This window comes from Salvia miltiorrhiza, chromosome 3 (genome assembly GCF_028751815.1).
Source record: "Salvia miltiorrhiza cultivar Shanhuang (shh) chromosome 3, IMPLAD_Smil_shh, whole genome shotgun sequence".
Classification (NCBI taxonomy): domain Eukaryota; kingdom Viridiplantae; phylum Streptophyta; class Magnoliopsida; order Lamiales; family Lamiaceae; genus Salvia; species Salvia miltiorrhiza.
In genome coordinates this window covers 29,715,635-29,731,799 of record NC_080389.1, presented here as the reverse complement: position 1 = coordinate 29,731,799, position 16,165 = coordinate 29,715,635, and the positions used below count along the sequence as shown (strand labels likewise).

The following is a 16,165-nucleotide window of genomic DNA, read 5'->3' as shown; positions in this document are numbered from 1 at the left end:
AGATGAATGAAAAGCAGAAGACTACTTCGCCAGCAACAGTGACTTGAAGAGAGGGTGAAACAGCAGTTCTCCAAGTTTTTAGAGATCTTCAAGAAGTTGCACATCAATCTTCTATTGGTGGAGGCGTTGCAGGAGATGCCACAGTATGCAAAATTCTTGAAGGACATCATCTCGAGAAAGAAGAGGTTAGGAGAGTTTGAGACGGTGAATCTCAATGAGGAGTGCAGTGCAATCTTGCAGAAGAAGCTCCCAGCCAAGCTTAAAGATCCAGGCAGCTTCAGTATTTCCTGCATCATTGGAGGCCAGTAGTTTGGGAAGGCGCTCTGCGATTTGGGGGCAACCATTAATCTCATGCCCTTATCTATTTTCCAGCGGTTGGCTATTGGAGAGATAAAGCCGACGTCGATTGCGTTGCAGATGGCAGATAGGTCGGTGACATATCCACGGGGGATAGTGGAAGACGTGTTGGTGAAGGTCAATGAGTTCATATTCCCTGCTAATTTTGTGGTGTTGGATTTTGAGGAGGACAAGACCATCCCGTTGATCCTAGGAAGACCGTTCCTGGCCACAGGGAGAGCCTTGATAGATGTGGCTAATGGGGAGCTCACTTTGAGAGTGAATGATGAGAGTCACACTTTCTCCATATATCGAGCTCTGAAGTTTTATGATGAGAAGGAAGACATTGACATGGAGGAGTGCAAGTTGTTAAGCCTAGTTGATTCCTACGACACACCGTCTTCATGGAAGGGTCTTGGCAACCCTCTTGAGGCTTGCATCTCTCATTTCATTTTCTCTACTGATTTCGATTTTCCTCTTGATATGCATTTGTTTTCTGATGAGCTATTTGAGTGTTGTAGTGCATTGGAGAGTGTAGCAGAGATTGCACATAGGAGAGGACGATTTCTAGATCTGCGCACCGAGGAGGAGAAGAAAAAGATGGAGGAGGAAAAGGGGACCGCCCCAAAGCTTGAGTTGAATCCGTTGCCGGATCACTTGAGATACGCCTTCCTAGGTGATGGTGAGACGTATCCGGTAATTGTATCAGCTTATCTTACTCCTTTTGAATTGGATTCTTTGTTGCGTGTGTTGAGAAAGCATAAGTCTGCTATTGGTTGGTCGATCTCTGATTTGAAAGGGATTAGCCCAAGTGTCTGCATGCATATGATTTTGCTTGATGATGATGCTAGGCCTAGAGCGCAACCTCACAGGCGCTTGAATCCTATTATGCAAGAAGTCGTTAGGAAAGAAGTGTTGAAATTGCTTGATGTTGGGATTATATATGCTATATCTGATAGTGAGTGGGTAAGTCCTACCCAAGTGGTGTCTAAGAAAGGGGGGATGACTGTTGTGAAGGGTGAGTCCGATGAGATGATTGTTACACGTGTGGTTACTGGTTGGAGAGTCTGCATAGATTATCGCATGTTGAATGCTGCTACTAGGAAAGTCCATTTTCCCCTTCCCTTCATTGATCAGATGCTTGATAGATTGGCTGTGTATGAGTTTTATTGTTTTCTTGATGGTTATTTTAGGTACAATCAAACTATGATTGCTCCGGAAGACCAAGACAAGACTGCTTTTACTTGCCCATATGGGATTTTTGCTTATCGTCGCATGTCTTTTGGTTTGTGTAATGCTCCTGCTACGTTCCAAAGATGCATGATGGTTATTTTCCATGATCTGATTGAGAGTGTGATGGAAGTTTTCATGGATGATTTCTCTGTGTTTGGTAGTTCCTTTGATCATTGTCTAGAGAATTTATCTGTTGTGCTTGCTCGTTGTGAGGAAACTAACTTGGTGCTTAATTGGGAGAAGTGCCATTTTATGGTGCGAGAAGGCATTGTTCTTGGCCATAAAGTTTCAGCTGCAGGTTTGGAGGTTGATCGAGCCAAGATTGTTGCCATAGAGAAGCTCCCGCCACCAACAAATGATAGAGCGGTGCGTAGTTTTTTGGGTCATGCCGGATTCTACCTCCGCTTCATCAAGGACTTCTCAAAGGTTGTTAAGCCGTTGAGTCAGCTGTTGGAGAAAGATGTCAAGTTCTGTTTTGATGATGCTTGCACAGCTGCGTTTGAGACTTTGAAGAAAGCCTTAGTCACAGCTCCTGTTTTGATTGTGCCGGATTGGACGCAGCCATTCGAGTTGATGTGTGATGCCAGTGATATTGCTATTGGAGCTGCGTTGGGTCAGAAAAGGGACAAGATTTTTCGCGTCATTTATTATGCCAGCCGGACTTTGGATAAAGCTCAGGCGAACTACACGGTGACCGAGAAGGAGATGTTAGCAGTTGTTTATGCTTTTGACAAGTTCCGCGCATACTTGATCGGGATGAAATCAATTGTGTACATCGATCACGCAGCCATCCGATTTCTCTTTGATAAGAAGGATGCCAAGCCACGACTCATTCGGTGGATCCTATTGCTGTAAGAGTTCGATATAGAGATTCGGGATCATCGTGGTTGTGAGAATGTGGTTGCCGATCATCTCTCTCGCCTAGAGAATCCGGTGGAAGGAGAGGAACTTCAAGTTCCAATCAAGGAGACATTCCCAGATGAGCTCGACTACACCATGGTATGCCGGCTATGTGAATTTCCTGGCCGCCAAATATCCTCCACCTAAGGATTTGAGTAACTATAAGAAGAAGAAATTCTATCATGATGTGAAATTCTACATGTGGGAGAAACCGTTTATTTACCGACGAGGCGCCGCCATGGTGATTCATCGTTGTGTGCCAGAAGAGGAGTGGGGACCGATCCTCACTCAATGTCATTCATCACCGAGTGGAGGCCATTTTGGAGCCAATAGAACCGCTTTCAAAGTCCTACAAAGTGGTTTTTATTGGCCCTCCATCTTTAAAGATGCCCACGCTTTCGTGTCTCGTTGTGATCGTTGCCAACGTATGGGTGGTATTTCTAAAAGGCATGAGATGCCTTTGACAAGCGTGGTGGAGGTTGAGTTATTCGACGTATGGGGGATCAATTTTATGGGTCCGTTTCCTTCATCCTACGGGAACCAATACATCCTTTTGGCAATAGAGTATGTGTCGAGATGGGTCGAGGCTATCCCCAATTTCTGCAAAAATACATCTTGTCAAGATATGGAGCGCCGCGAGCCTTAGTAAGTGATGGGGGATCACACTTCTGCAATCGATGGTTGGAGAACTTGTTGAAGAGGAATGAAGAAAACCATCGTGTCACCACGACGTATCATTCTCAAGCGAATGGACAAACCGAGCTAGCCAACCATGAGATTAAGCAGGTTTTGGAAAAGACTGTGAATGGAGGTCGCAAGGATTGGGCGATATTGCTAGATGACGCTCTTTGGGCATATCGCACGGCATACAAAACTCCTTTAGATATGTCTCCATATCAATTGGTGTTTGGAAAGTCGTGTCACTTACCGGTGGAGTTTACCCACAAAGCTTTTTGGGCGGTGAAGAAGTTGAATTTGGACTTTCACTCGGCTGGAAAAGAGAGGATGCTACACTTGAATGCTTTGGAAGAATTTCATGATCAAGCTTTTGAAAACTCAAGCATTTACAAGGAGAGGACAAAAAGATTTCATGACAAGATGATCCTCAAGAGAGAGTTTGCCGCGGGAGACCAAGTCCTGTTATTCAATTCCCGTCTTCGTCTGTTTCCGGGAAAGTTGAAGTTAAAGTGGTCGGGACCGTTCACCATCTCCCAAGTTTTCCCTAATGGAACGATTGAGTTGAGCAAAGAAGGAGGTGAGCCGTTTCGAGTGAATGGGCAGCGAGTGAAGGCTCACTATAGCCCGGATCAAGTCCACACGATGGACGTCATCGATCTTCATAATTGTTGAGTCGTGAAGCGTCGAGCTATCGATGTTAAAATAGCGCTTATTGGGAGGCAACCCAATGTTTGTGAGTTTTTCTTTTATTTTGTTGCTTTAGTCTCATTTTTGCTTTTGTTCGTTTGTGTTGCGTTGCTGCATTTTGCAGGTAAAAACAAAAAAATTTGAAGGAGTCGAACGCCCAGACCGCGCGGCCCAGGCGTGCGCCCGCGCGTCGAACCCGCGCGACAAAGTCAGCAAAATCTGGGGGCGCACGCGGTCCAAGGGCGCGGCCGTGACGAAGCTGTCGTTTGAGCTTTGTGCAAATAAATAATCCTGTGCCCACAACTAGACTAGCTAGCGGTAAGTCCAGAGTCGAATCCACAGGGAACTGAGCAGTAACTTCTCCTGCAAGGGTGTCACTAAAAAGGTTTTGTTTTCTGCAGTGTTCTGACCACAATGTGCTTATGGGCAGAATGGGTATCCAACCTAAACTGAAATAACAAAGGAGATCAATCAAATAACAAAATAATTCTGACTTGGGTTCGAATCACTAACATGAATTAACACTCGATCATTGGTGCAAAGATTAATCACTATATTCGCATACCAGTGGTTATAGGCATAAGAATTGTTGTGCCCCTATTGTCACTCGTCACGCACACAACAAACCCCTTGCCCAATCTATCCTTTCATTTTATGATTCCTTAGAAGGGTGGTCAGCTAATGGAAATCAACTACCCCGGACAACATCCACGCTCTCTGCGATGGCCTATCGCTAGTTGTGCTTTGCCCAGAATGCTTTAAGAACTAGATAGACCCACTTGACTCTTACGCCGATATTTCACAGCAGTCACGGCTCCAACACCAGTTGTACTATTTTGGAGGTCGATGGCAACTCGCCTTATACCCAAAGTATTACTTGTGACCAAAACTCCCTAGTTAACTAGTGATCAATTAATTAACCAAGTTGTTAAAGTCTTATTGGAATCAAACCTAGTGTATCGGGAATATGTTCATATAGTTGTTATGCTCAAATTAGACCTCTCGAGTTTATTCATTCATGCTTAGATCATCTTACCCCAAATCAGAATAGAAACTTAGCCGAACATAAAGTAAATGACACAAACAAAAGATGTAAAGGAAAACATAACTGAAATTGAAATGACTTAAATGAAAATGAAAGTACCTACGGCCGAAAGTGCCGTGCAAAACATAAAACGGTAAAGTACGAGAAAAATGCCCACAGCCTGGACTAGCTCCAATTCTCAAATAATGCACAACAAGACGGAATTTTTGCACACTTGGCTTGTGAAGCTCTTCGGGTATTTATAGGAGTCATTAGGGTTCGAAGGCCCAGCCCATGACTTGCGGCCGAATCCATGCAAGCATGGAGATGCGTATCCTTTTTCAGACCTAATCTTCGTGAAGATATGTTTCCTTTTGGATAAGGTTGTGGTTTGGCCTTATCGGTCTCTTTTGGATAGCTGCCGCCTTCCGCCTTTCTCGGACTCCCACTTGCAATCCTTCCTCGCCCGTCTGTTGTGCCTCCATCTTCTCTTGCCTTTCTTCCTTCTCTTGCCTGCCAGCTCTCGTGCGGTACTTATGGGCATAAGGGAAAATCTTGCCTCCAAAATCCCTTTGCTTCTGGCACATACCTCTTTCACGAGAGGTGACAGCGCTTTCGACCCCTGGAGTGCTTCGGAGAATTCTTCTGCTCGGATGATCTCGCTGCTCGGAGGATTCCGCTGCTCGGATGATCCCTCTGGTCGGATGATTTCGCTGCTCGGATGATTTCTCTGGCGATGCCGACTTCTCTGCGCTAGCGGTCAGAGGAATCGCTTCCCCGCTGGCGGTCAGAGGAATCACCTCCGCTCTGGCTTCCAGATGAATCACCTCCGCTCTGGCTCTTCTCTTCTCTAGTCCCCTTGAATCCTCTGGCATTTCTCTTCTCCGGCATTTTGGCTCCTCTTTCCCACAAGCTGGTCCTGCCATTGAACTACGCCCTCCCAGGCGACCAAACGACAGAAACACAAGGAAAAAGACTCGATCTAGACTTAAAACAAACACAAAAATAGAGCACAAACCTGGGCTCATCACACGCACACACTTTAAACACGATTGTCCTCAAGCGTGCATGCATGATTTTGCCCAAGGACCAGACACGAACGAAAAAGACACACAAAACATAAAGGAAAAATGAAAACAAACAGCATACTATACTCTCTAAGCCCAACAGTAAAATGAAGATCAAAAGAAACAACAAGTAGCTTGATCAAATAATCAAAATTGCCATTAGTTGAGTCTAGATCGGGTTGTGGGCATAAGGATGTTCCTCCCCTTTCACTCTTTCTCTCAAGTGTTTAGGCTCGTGTTTACACTCCGGACATCTTGATTGGGTTCTGACCATAAGCTTGCCTATCTTCTAATGTCTTCCCCTTTAGTCAAAGTTCTAGGCGCATCTCATTAGGTCTTTCATGGGTTGTAATGTGGCTTGAGGCATGAGGTGAGAATTTTTGGTACGAGGCTAAGGTCATACTGAACTTCATTCTGGCACAGACTTCTCAGAATTTTTTTTTAGATCCTTGCCTATTCTTACGGGCCTAAGCACATTCTTCCCTTTATTCGTCCTCTTTTTTTTCTTTTCTTTTTCTCCTTCCCCATTTTTATTTCTTTTTTCTTTTTCTGGACTTTTCTCTGTTTTGGGATTTAGATTTCCCATTTTGCACTTTCTTTGTACTAGTCCTGCCCATAGGATCCATTACACTATTCTCCCTTCCTTTTGCCCTTAAGTTCAGTTTTGACCGGGACGGCTCAAATCTAGGCAAATTTATAAGTGAATTCAAAAGAATTATTAAGCTCAAAAGGGGCTGCAAGTGATAGATTCAGGGTTTGTCAATTTGGCTCAGTGGGCTAAACAAAGAATTTGCCTAAATCATTCAACGCACCTAGACTATGTACACAGGGTTCGACCAAGAATCAAGGCAAGTTCTAGCATCACCCTTAATCAAGATGTCAAAATTCACACAATGAAAGAAAAAATTGTTTTGGCATAAAGTACCAATTTAAAAGCTCAAATCCTCACAAGGTATGCCCAATTCCCTATCCATCGTCCTCAACTACATACGACACAAAGTTTGCATAATCTCACTCACAAAATTGCACTTTCAAAACATCACAACTGAGTAACCTCGATTGTACAGCATGCTTGACACAAACTTTAAAACATAAAAAGATACCGGGTCTTCCCTCCCACTCACACACTTTGCCTTAAGGCAAAGGGTGCGAGAACAAGGATTACCCGGTAAAGCAACAACAGACGTCTTGGCCCCCCCCACACACACACTTTGCTTTGGGCAAAGTGGGTGTGTAGAGGGGGTCAAGGAAAACACAAACTAAAAAACAAACTAAACGAACAAAAAACAGAAAACACAAACTCAAACGATCAAACAGAACAAAAAAAAACAAAGACGCAACAAAACAAAACAAACTAAAAACTAACATCCTAGGGAGGGTAGAATTCAAGGAGCAGGTGCAGGTGGGTACCTGAACCCCTGATGTTTGAAAAAGGCCAGGAGGGCCTTCTGGGTTGCTGCCAGTGCTTCCTGGGTCTCGATTATCCTGTTCTTAATTCTATCCAGCTGATCTCCTTCATCTTCCGACTCTGGTTCCTCCACCTTTTCTTTCCCTTTTTCTACAGCGGGGCCTTGGCCTTCGGCCGCTGAAAGTTCTCTCTCGGCTGGATTGATAAATCTGGCAACACCCCGATCCATTCTGACGTCCTTCATGCGGATCAGGGCTTCGATGTTCAGCTTCTCCGGTTCAATTTTGGTGTTCCCCTCCTCAATCTCAATCTCATTCACCTTGGCAAAAGCGGTGGTGAATTGAATGCAGGAAAGCCTCTGATTAGGCTTGCTGATTATGGAATCGATGTGCTCAATCAGAAAGGCCCCAAAGTTGAGCCTCACCCCGCTGTGCATTGCCCACAGGATGTAGAGATCCTTCTTGGACATAGCATTTCCGCTGTCGATTTTGCCGAAGAGGGAGTATGAGAGAATGTCGATTCTTGGACATAGCAAACCCTCAAGGCTGAGTCGCGAATCATATGCCCTTTCACCTTCTGGGTTCTGAACTGGCCTCCATCTCCTATTTCTGCCCACATTTCATCCCACTCTTGTGCAGTAAAGGTGGGGATTCCTCTCTTCGCTTCTTTGTAGTCCTTCTTCTGCAGGTCCTTAAGCTTAATCATCCCCAGATTTTGGTTGAGCTCATTCACGGACATATCTCTGGTCTCCCCATTCATGGAGAAACTCATGCCCAAAGGACCGTAAGCTTGGTTGATGTCCACTTGTACCGAATCAAACACTTCCCTCACCACCTCCTCGTATGCGTGCCCGGGCCAATCCAAGAATTCCTTCCATCCGATGTTGTTGAAATACTCCTTCACCTTGTCTACTATGCCCAGAGGCTTCAGTGCGTCCATATCCGGGATCTTGGGCTTAGCAATCCCTTTCTCCGCCTTCTTCTTGCTCTTCGGTGCAGATGCTGGTTCTCCCTTTATCATTCGGATTGGGTTTGGGTCTAACACCTTCTTCCTCCTCTTTGCCGGAGTTTCTTCTTGTTCCTCGCCGGACTCTCCCTGTTCTTCGCTCTGCATCACCGAACCAGAGGGTTCGTTTCTTTCATTGGATGATTCTTCGGCCGGCGTGGCCGATTTCTCGGCCGTCGGCTTCTTCCTCTTCTTGGCAGTGGGGGTGCGCTTCTTCTTGGACGGCTCTCCCTCGCTTTCCTTCGCCTTGTCTGGGGTTGCCTTGCCCTCTCCTTCAACTACATGCTGGTCTCCGGCGCCGAGAGTAGGGACGTCGATTTTTGCCGTGAGTTGCTCAATGGCATGTTCGTCTACCGGTGAGGGGCTCTCGGTTCGCGCTAGCGTTTTGGATGAGGGAGTAAGTGTGGTTTCCATCGGAAGTGGTTCTTTATGTGGGGCTTTCTTCGGTGCTTTTGGTTTTGACGGTGAGGGGTTTTCTCCGGTGAGATCGATTTTTGTTCCGTGGGGTATGCTTCTAAGTTTATTTTTGGGTCTGGTGGATACCATGGTGGCTGATGGTGGTTTTGTATTCGAAAGGCCGAGAAAGGGGGTGGTGATTATGGGAAGTTGGCTAGTTAGGGTAGAGTGACATCGTGGGTAGAGGTTTTAGGGTTTTTGGGGGGTATAAGGGCTGACAACTGTCACTTAATGTGACGTGCGTCTAGCGGTTTCGGCCGCATTCTGCCCGAGAGCCCCCTTTTGCCCTGGAATCATTGCTTCTCCAATCGACTGTCCTTTGCCCATAACTCCTCCCCTGTCTCTGCAAAACACATTCACACTTCCGCGAAGGCGGGAAACTAAAATTCGCCCACAGCTGTGGGCATAACCGAGTTCCTGGGCAAACAATAACGAAAAACGAAACAAAATAAAAAAAAAAACTAAACGGAAATACCAGGTTACCTCCTGGCCAGTGCCCTATTTATCGTCCTGGGCATGACGTGATACCTTCCAATTAATCCGAGGTGCTTGTGGCTGGGTCAAGATCCAGTTCTTCCCCAGCGTCGGGCTTGTGCCCATAATAGGCCTTCAGCCTTTGTCCATTAACCTTGAACACTTTCCCTGATTTTGGGTTCCCAATCTCCACGGCTCCATTTGGGAATTGGGTCTTCACCACGAATGGGCCGGTCCACTTTGTACTCAGCTTGCCTTGTGCAAATTTGAACCGTGTCTGGTACAGTAGGACCTCTTGCCCATAGCTGAATTGCTTGCTTGTGATAAAGGCATCATGGCTCTTTTTCATTCTTTCCTTGTAGAGAACAGCATTGTCATATGCCTCCCTCCTGATTTCTTCGAGCTCTTGGATCTCTAGCTTCCTCGCTTGCCCTGCCTTGTCCCAATCATAGTTCACTTTGTTCACTGCCCAGAAAGCCTTGTGCTCCAATTCCACCGGTAAATGACACCTCTTGCCATACACCATTCGATATGGTGACATCCCGAATGGAGTTTTGTATGTAGTCCGATATGCCCATAAGGCATCTTCCAGCTTAAGACTCCAGTACTTCCCTGTGGGGCCAACGGTTTTTCGCAAAATCGTTTTGATAATGCGATTCGAGAGTTCAGCCTGCCCATTGGCTTGTGGGTGGTAGGTTGTCGAGACTCGATGTTGGACTCCATACTTTTTGCACAAGTTTTCGACCAAGAAATTGCAGAAGTGGGATCCTTGGTCGCTGATGATTGCTCTGGGCACACCAAACCTGCAAAAAATGTTAGTCTTCAAGAAATTCACCACTACCTTTGAGTCATTCGTTGGGGATGCTTTTGCCTCCACCCACTTGGAGACATAATCCACTAAAAGTAGGATGTACAAGTTTCCTCTCGAGCTGGGAAGGGGTCCCATGAAGTCCATTCCCCAAATGTCAAAGATTTCCACGGGCATAATGGGCATCATGGGCATTTCATTCCTCCTGGTTATGTTCCCTTCTCGCTGGCATTGTGGGCAATTCTTGCAGATGGTGTAGCTGTCCTTAAAGATAGTTGGCCAATAAAAACCACACTCCAGAACCTTGGCTGCAGTCCTCTTATGCCCAAAGTGTCCCCCACACTCTTTCGAATGGCAGAATTCTAGGATGCTTCCTTGCTCCTCTTGTGGGATACATCTCCGAAGCATTTGATCCCCGCATTGCTTCCACATGTACGGTTCGTCCCAAATGTATTCTCTGCTGTCTTTGGCCAATTTCTTCTTCTGGGCATAAGTGTCCCCAGGGGGTATATACCCAGAGCAAAGGTAATTGCACAAATCTGCGTACCATGGATCTTCTCTTCCTCCTTGGGCATGGAGCAGTTGTTCATCCGGGAACATCTCCTTGATTGGTTCCCCTTCTTCCTTCCTTATGATCCTGCTTAGATGATCGGCCACTTGGTTCTGTGCTCCAGCCTTGTCCTTTATTTCCACGTCGAACTCTTGTAGTAGCAGAACCCATTGAATCAGCCTGGGTTTAGATTCCTTCTTGGCCAGAAGGTACTTCAGGGCCGCATGATCGGTGTAGACTGTGGTCTTTCCTCCAAGCAGGTAAGATCTGAATTTTCAAAGGCGAACACCACTGCCAACATCTCCTTCTCCGTCGTGGAATAATTGACTTGGGCTCCATTCAATGTCTTTGAGGCATAATAGATGACGTGACTCTCCTTTCCCCGCTTCTGCCCAAGAACTGCCCCTATGGCATATCCACTGGCGTCGCACATCACCTCAAAAGGCATTCCCCAGTCAGGGGGTTGTATTATGGGTGCGGAGATTAGATTGTTCTTCAAGATTTGGAACGCCTCCTTGCAATCCTCATCAAAATTCCACTCCACTTCGTTTTGTTGCAGCCTTGTCATAGGTTGGGCAATCTTTGCAAAGTCCTTCACGAACCTCCTGTAGAATCCAGCATGCCCAAGGAATCCTCGTAACTGCTTGATGTTCGTTGGGTATGGTAGTTTGGCGATGATTTCAATTTTTGCTTTGTCCACCTCTATTCCTCTGCCTGATATCACATGTCCGAGCACAATCCCTTCTCTGACCATAAAGTGGCACTTCTCATAGTTCAACACCAAGCTCTTGTCCACGCACCTTTGCAGCACCTTCTCCAGATTGGCTAAGCACGAGTCGAAGGTTTTCCCATACACCGTGAAATCATCCATGAAGACTTCGATGCAATTCTCAAGGAGATCCGAGAATATGCTCATCATGCATCTTTGGAATGTGCCCGGGGCGTTGCATAGCCCAAATGGCATCCTCCGGTAGGCAAACGTCCCAAAAGGGCAAGTGAATGTCGTTTTGCCCTGGTCCTCTTCCGCGACCCAAATCTGCATGTAGCCTGAGTATCCATCTAGAAAGCAAAAATATTGATTCCCCGCAAGTCTTTCCAACATCTCATCGATGAAGGGCAAAGGGAAGTGATCCTTCCTCGTCTTCTGGTTGAGCTTGCGGTAATCAATACACACCCTCCAGCCGGTCTGCAACCTTGTAGCAATCAATTCTCGGAATTCATTTTCCACCACTTGTATGCCCGACTTCTTGGGCACAACGTGCACTGGGCTTACCCACCTGCTATCGGATACTGGGTATATTATGCCCAAATCCAATAGTTTGAGTATTTCTTTCATCACTACTTCCTTCATGGCTGGATTCAGTTTCCTCTGGGGGTCTCTGACTGGAACTGCATCTTCCTCTAGTAATATGTGGTGCATGCATACGGTAGGGCTTATGCCCTTAATGTCGGCTAGGGTCCATCCAATTGCCTCCTTGTACTTCCCCAAAGTCATCTTGACTCTGTTCTCGTCTTCAAGTGTCAACTCTGAGTTGATGATTACGGGCAAAGTGTCATCCTCGCCCAAGAAGATATACTTGAGGTGTTTGGGCAGAGACTTCAGCTCGAGCTTGGGTGACCTTTGGATCGAAGGCACCAGTCGGTCTTCCTCCTTCAAGGTTGGGATTTTCAGCGCCTCAGTATAGTTGACCTCTTCGCTCCATGCATTAAGTACCTTCACCGCCTCTTGCAATTGCTTCTCTTGCAAGTCCTCCTCGGTTATACCATTCTGGATTATTATGTCATATGGCTCCTTGAATGCTGTTATGGGCAAAACCTCCTCAACAACCTTCTCGATCATGTCGACACTTTTCACCATCTCTGTATCGGTTGGATGCTTCATGGCATTGTATATGTCGAAGGTCACCGTTTCCCCTTCAAACTGACATGTTAGCTTTCCCGTATCACAATCTATGCGAAACCTGGCAGTCTTTAGAAACGGCCTGCCCAAAAGCATTACTGGATCTCGTGCTTTCGACTTCCCCATGTCGAGAATATAAAAATCCACTGGAAAGATGAGTTCCTCCACTTTGACCAGCACGTCTTCCAATATCCCCTCTGGGTAGACACTTGATCGGTCTGCCAGTTGGATCACCACTCGGGTGGGCTTCAGCGGTCCTATCTCCAGGTCCTGGTACATGGATAAGGGCATAACGTTGATGGATGCCCCTAAATCGAGCATCGCCTTCTCCACTTTCATGGTTCCTATTACACATGGAATGTAGAACATGCCAGGATCTCCACACTTTATGGGCATATCTCGTTGTAAAACCGCGGATACAGATTCTCCCACTTGAAATTTCGCATCATCAGTGTATTTGACTTTCCTAGTGCAGAGTTCCTTGAGAAATTTCGCACATCTGGGCATAGAGCGTAATGCGACCAAAAGGGGCATATTGACCTCCACCTTCTTGAAGATTTTGACCAGTTCGGTTAGCTCTTCCTTTTCTTGTTCCTTGGCTGCTCTGCCTGGGAAAGGAAGTATGGGCTCGGTCTGGCTTGATTTCTCTTTTCCCTTCTCTGTCGCCTTCCGCTTTGCCTCTTTCTCTCGGGCAAATTCTTCCTCATCTGCTGATCCCATTCTGACTTGCTCGTTGATCTCCAGCTTTTCTTAGTTTTTCTCTTTCACAACTTCGGGCAACTCCTTTCCCCCTCTGAGCGTCATGGCATTCACCTTCTTCACTTCCACTTGGGACGGGAGTGTCCCTTGTTTGCTTTCAAGTCTGGCGACTGCTTGGGCAAGATGTGATAGTTGGGAGTTCACATTCTGCATTCCTCCTCTTGTCTCCATTATGAACTTTTCGGTCCCACTCTGGAACTTCACTTGTTGCTGAGCCATTTGATGCACGAGCTCTGATAGGGAGGATCCTCTTGCCTGTTGCGGTTGTTGCGAGTATTGCGGTCGATTACTCGTCTGCCCTTGGTTTGGCCCCAAATAGTTGTTGTTGCCGTACCTAAGGTTCTCATGTTGCCTCCATCCTTGATTGTTGTACTGCTGCCTGTAGGGCTCAAAAGGTTTCTGGTTTTGCCCTCCGTTGTTTCCTCCTGGCTGTTGCCCAATAGCATTAAGCTCTTCATCTTCGAAAAGTTGTGGACATTCATCGGTTGCATGTGAAGTCGCCATGCAAAGCTGACATGCCTTCACAGGCTTCCGAATGTTGGGAATTCCTTGATTGGTTGCTCCTTGGTTCGTCATAAACTTCTCGAACATGTTGCAAAGCTTGTCCAACTTATCGTCTTGGGCAGTAGGAGCCGGCACCGTAGTGGTTCTGACTATAGTCCCTTCTTCATCTCTCGATTCCTCTGCCATGTCGGCTATGAGCTTGAAAGCTTCCGCTGCAGATTTGTTTAAGATTGATCCTCCACATGCAGCGTGTAACCATTGCCTATCTTGCCTTCGGAGTCCTCCCACAAAATACCTAATAAGATCATGATCCGGTATTTGGTACTGTGGGCATTTGGCCAGCATCTGCTTGAACCTTCCCCGGTACTCATATAGGACTTCTGCCGATCCCATCTTTATATTGCTTATTCGAGTCCTCAGATTTTGGATCCGGGCAGCTGGGAAGTATTTTTCCAAAAACTTGCTCTGCAACTCCTGCCAGGTCCGAATGCTTCCTTCGGGCAAATCATACAACCACTCTCTCGCTCCTTCTGACAGAGAGAACGGAAAAATGAGGAGTCGGATGTATTCGCCAAGTGCTTGACTAGCGGTTCGCACTGTTCCACATGCCATCTCAAAGTCTTGGAGATGTCTTTGAGGGTCCTCTCCGGGCATATCACTGTACTTGGGCAAAATCTGGATAAGAGTATGCTTCAGCTCCCAATTTCCAGTGATCTCCGGCAGTACTATGGCTGATGGCCGGAGGTTCAAGTTGTTCGGAAACATCATGTCTCGGAGAGTCTTGTTGGCGTTGTCATTCTGCCCTTCCGGATTTTCTGCCATCTCTCTCTCCGCTTCGATTTGTCTCTCTGCTTCTAACTGTCTCTCTCTTGCCTGTGCCTCTTGTTCTGCCCTGCGTCTAGCAGCGTTGTTCTCTCGAGAAATTCTTTCAATTTCCTCGTGGAACAAAAGATCTTCATTACCTGCACTCCTGGTACGACGCATACACAAACGTGAAGGCAAAACTCACACAAAAAATCACAAAAGAAATTACTAGCGCTCTCAGTTCCCCGGCAACGGCGCCAATTTGACGAAGCTATCGTTTGAGCTTTGTGAAAATAAATAATCATGTACCCACAACTAGACTAGCTAGCGGTAAGTCCAGAGTCGAATCCACAGGGAACTGAGCAGTAACTTCTCCTGCAAGGGTGTCACTAAAAAGGTTTTGTTTTCTGCAGTGTTCTGACCACAATGTGCTTATGCGCAGAACGGGTATCCAACCTAAACTGAAATAACAAAGGAGATAAATCAAATAACAAAATAATTCTGACTTGGGTTCGAATCACTAACATGAATTAACACTCGATCATTGGTGCAAAGATTAATCACTATATTCGCATACCAGTGGTTATAGGCATAAGAATTGTTGTGCCCCTATTTGTCACTCGTCACGCACACAACAAACCCCTTGCCCAATCTATCCTTTCATTTTATGATTCCTTAGAAGGGTCAGCTAATGGAAATCAACTACCCCGGACAACATCCACGCTCTCTGCGATGGCCTATCGCTAGTTGTGCTTTGCCCAGAATGCTTTAAGAACTAGATAGACCCACTTGACTCTTACGCCGATATTTCACAGCAGTCACGGCTCCAACACCAGTTGTACTATTTTGGAGGTCGATGGCAACTCGCCTTATACCCAAAGTATTACTTGTGACCAAAACTCCCTAGTTAACTAGTGATCAATTAATTAACCAAGTTGTTAAAGTCTTATTGGAATCAAACCTAGTGTATCGGGAATATGTTCATATAGTTGTTATGCTCAAATTAGACCTCTCGAGTTTATTCATTCATGCTTAGATCATCTTACCCCAAATCAGAATAGAAACTTAGCCGAACATAAAGTAAATGACACAAACAAAAGATGTAAAGGAAAACATAACTGAAATTGAAATAACTTAAATGAAAATGAAAGTACCTACGGCCGAAAGTGCCGTGCAAAACATAAAACGGTAAAGTACGAGAAAAATGCCCACAGCCTGGGCTAGCTCCAATTCTCAAATAATGCACAACAAGATGGAATTTTTGCACACTTGGCTTGTGAAGCTCTTCGGGTATTTATAGGAGTCATTAGGGTTCGAAGGCCCAGCCCATGACTTGCGGCCGGATCCATGCAAGCATGGAGATGCGTATCCTTTTTCAGACCTAATCTTCGTGAAGATATGTTCCCTTTTGGATAAGATTGTGGTTTGGCCTTATCGGTCTCTTTTGGATAGCTGCCGCCTTCCGCCTTTCTCAGACTCCCACTTGCAATCCTTCCTCGCCCGTCTGTTGTGCCTCCATCTTCTCTTGCCTTTCTTCCTTCTCTTGCCTGCCAGCTCTCGTGCGGTACTTAT

General features: G+C 46.1%; 1 protein-coding gene across 1 annotated transcript; it reads right to left on the bottom strand.

Moving 5' to 3' along the window:
* Positions 1-13,276: 13,276 nt before the first annotated feature.
* Positions 13,277-14,773, bottom strand: LOC131018628 (uncharacterized). Its single transcript, XM_057947343.1, has one exon. It carries the CDS (start codon positions 14,771-14,773, stop codon positions 13,277-13,279), a length of 1,497 nt encoding a protein of 498 aa, XP_057803326.1.
* Between the last annotated feature and the right edge of the window lie 1,392 nt (positions 14,774-16,165).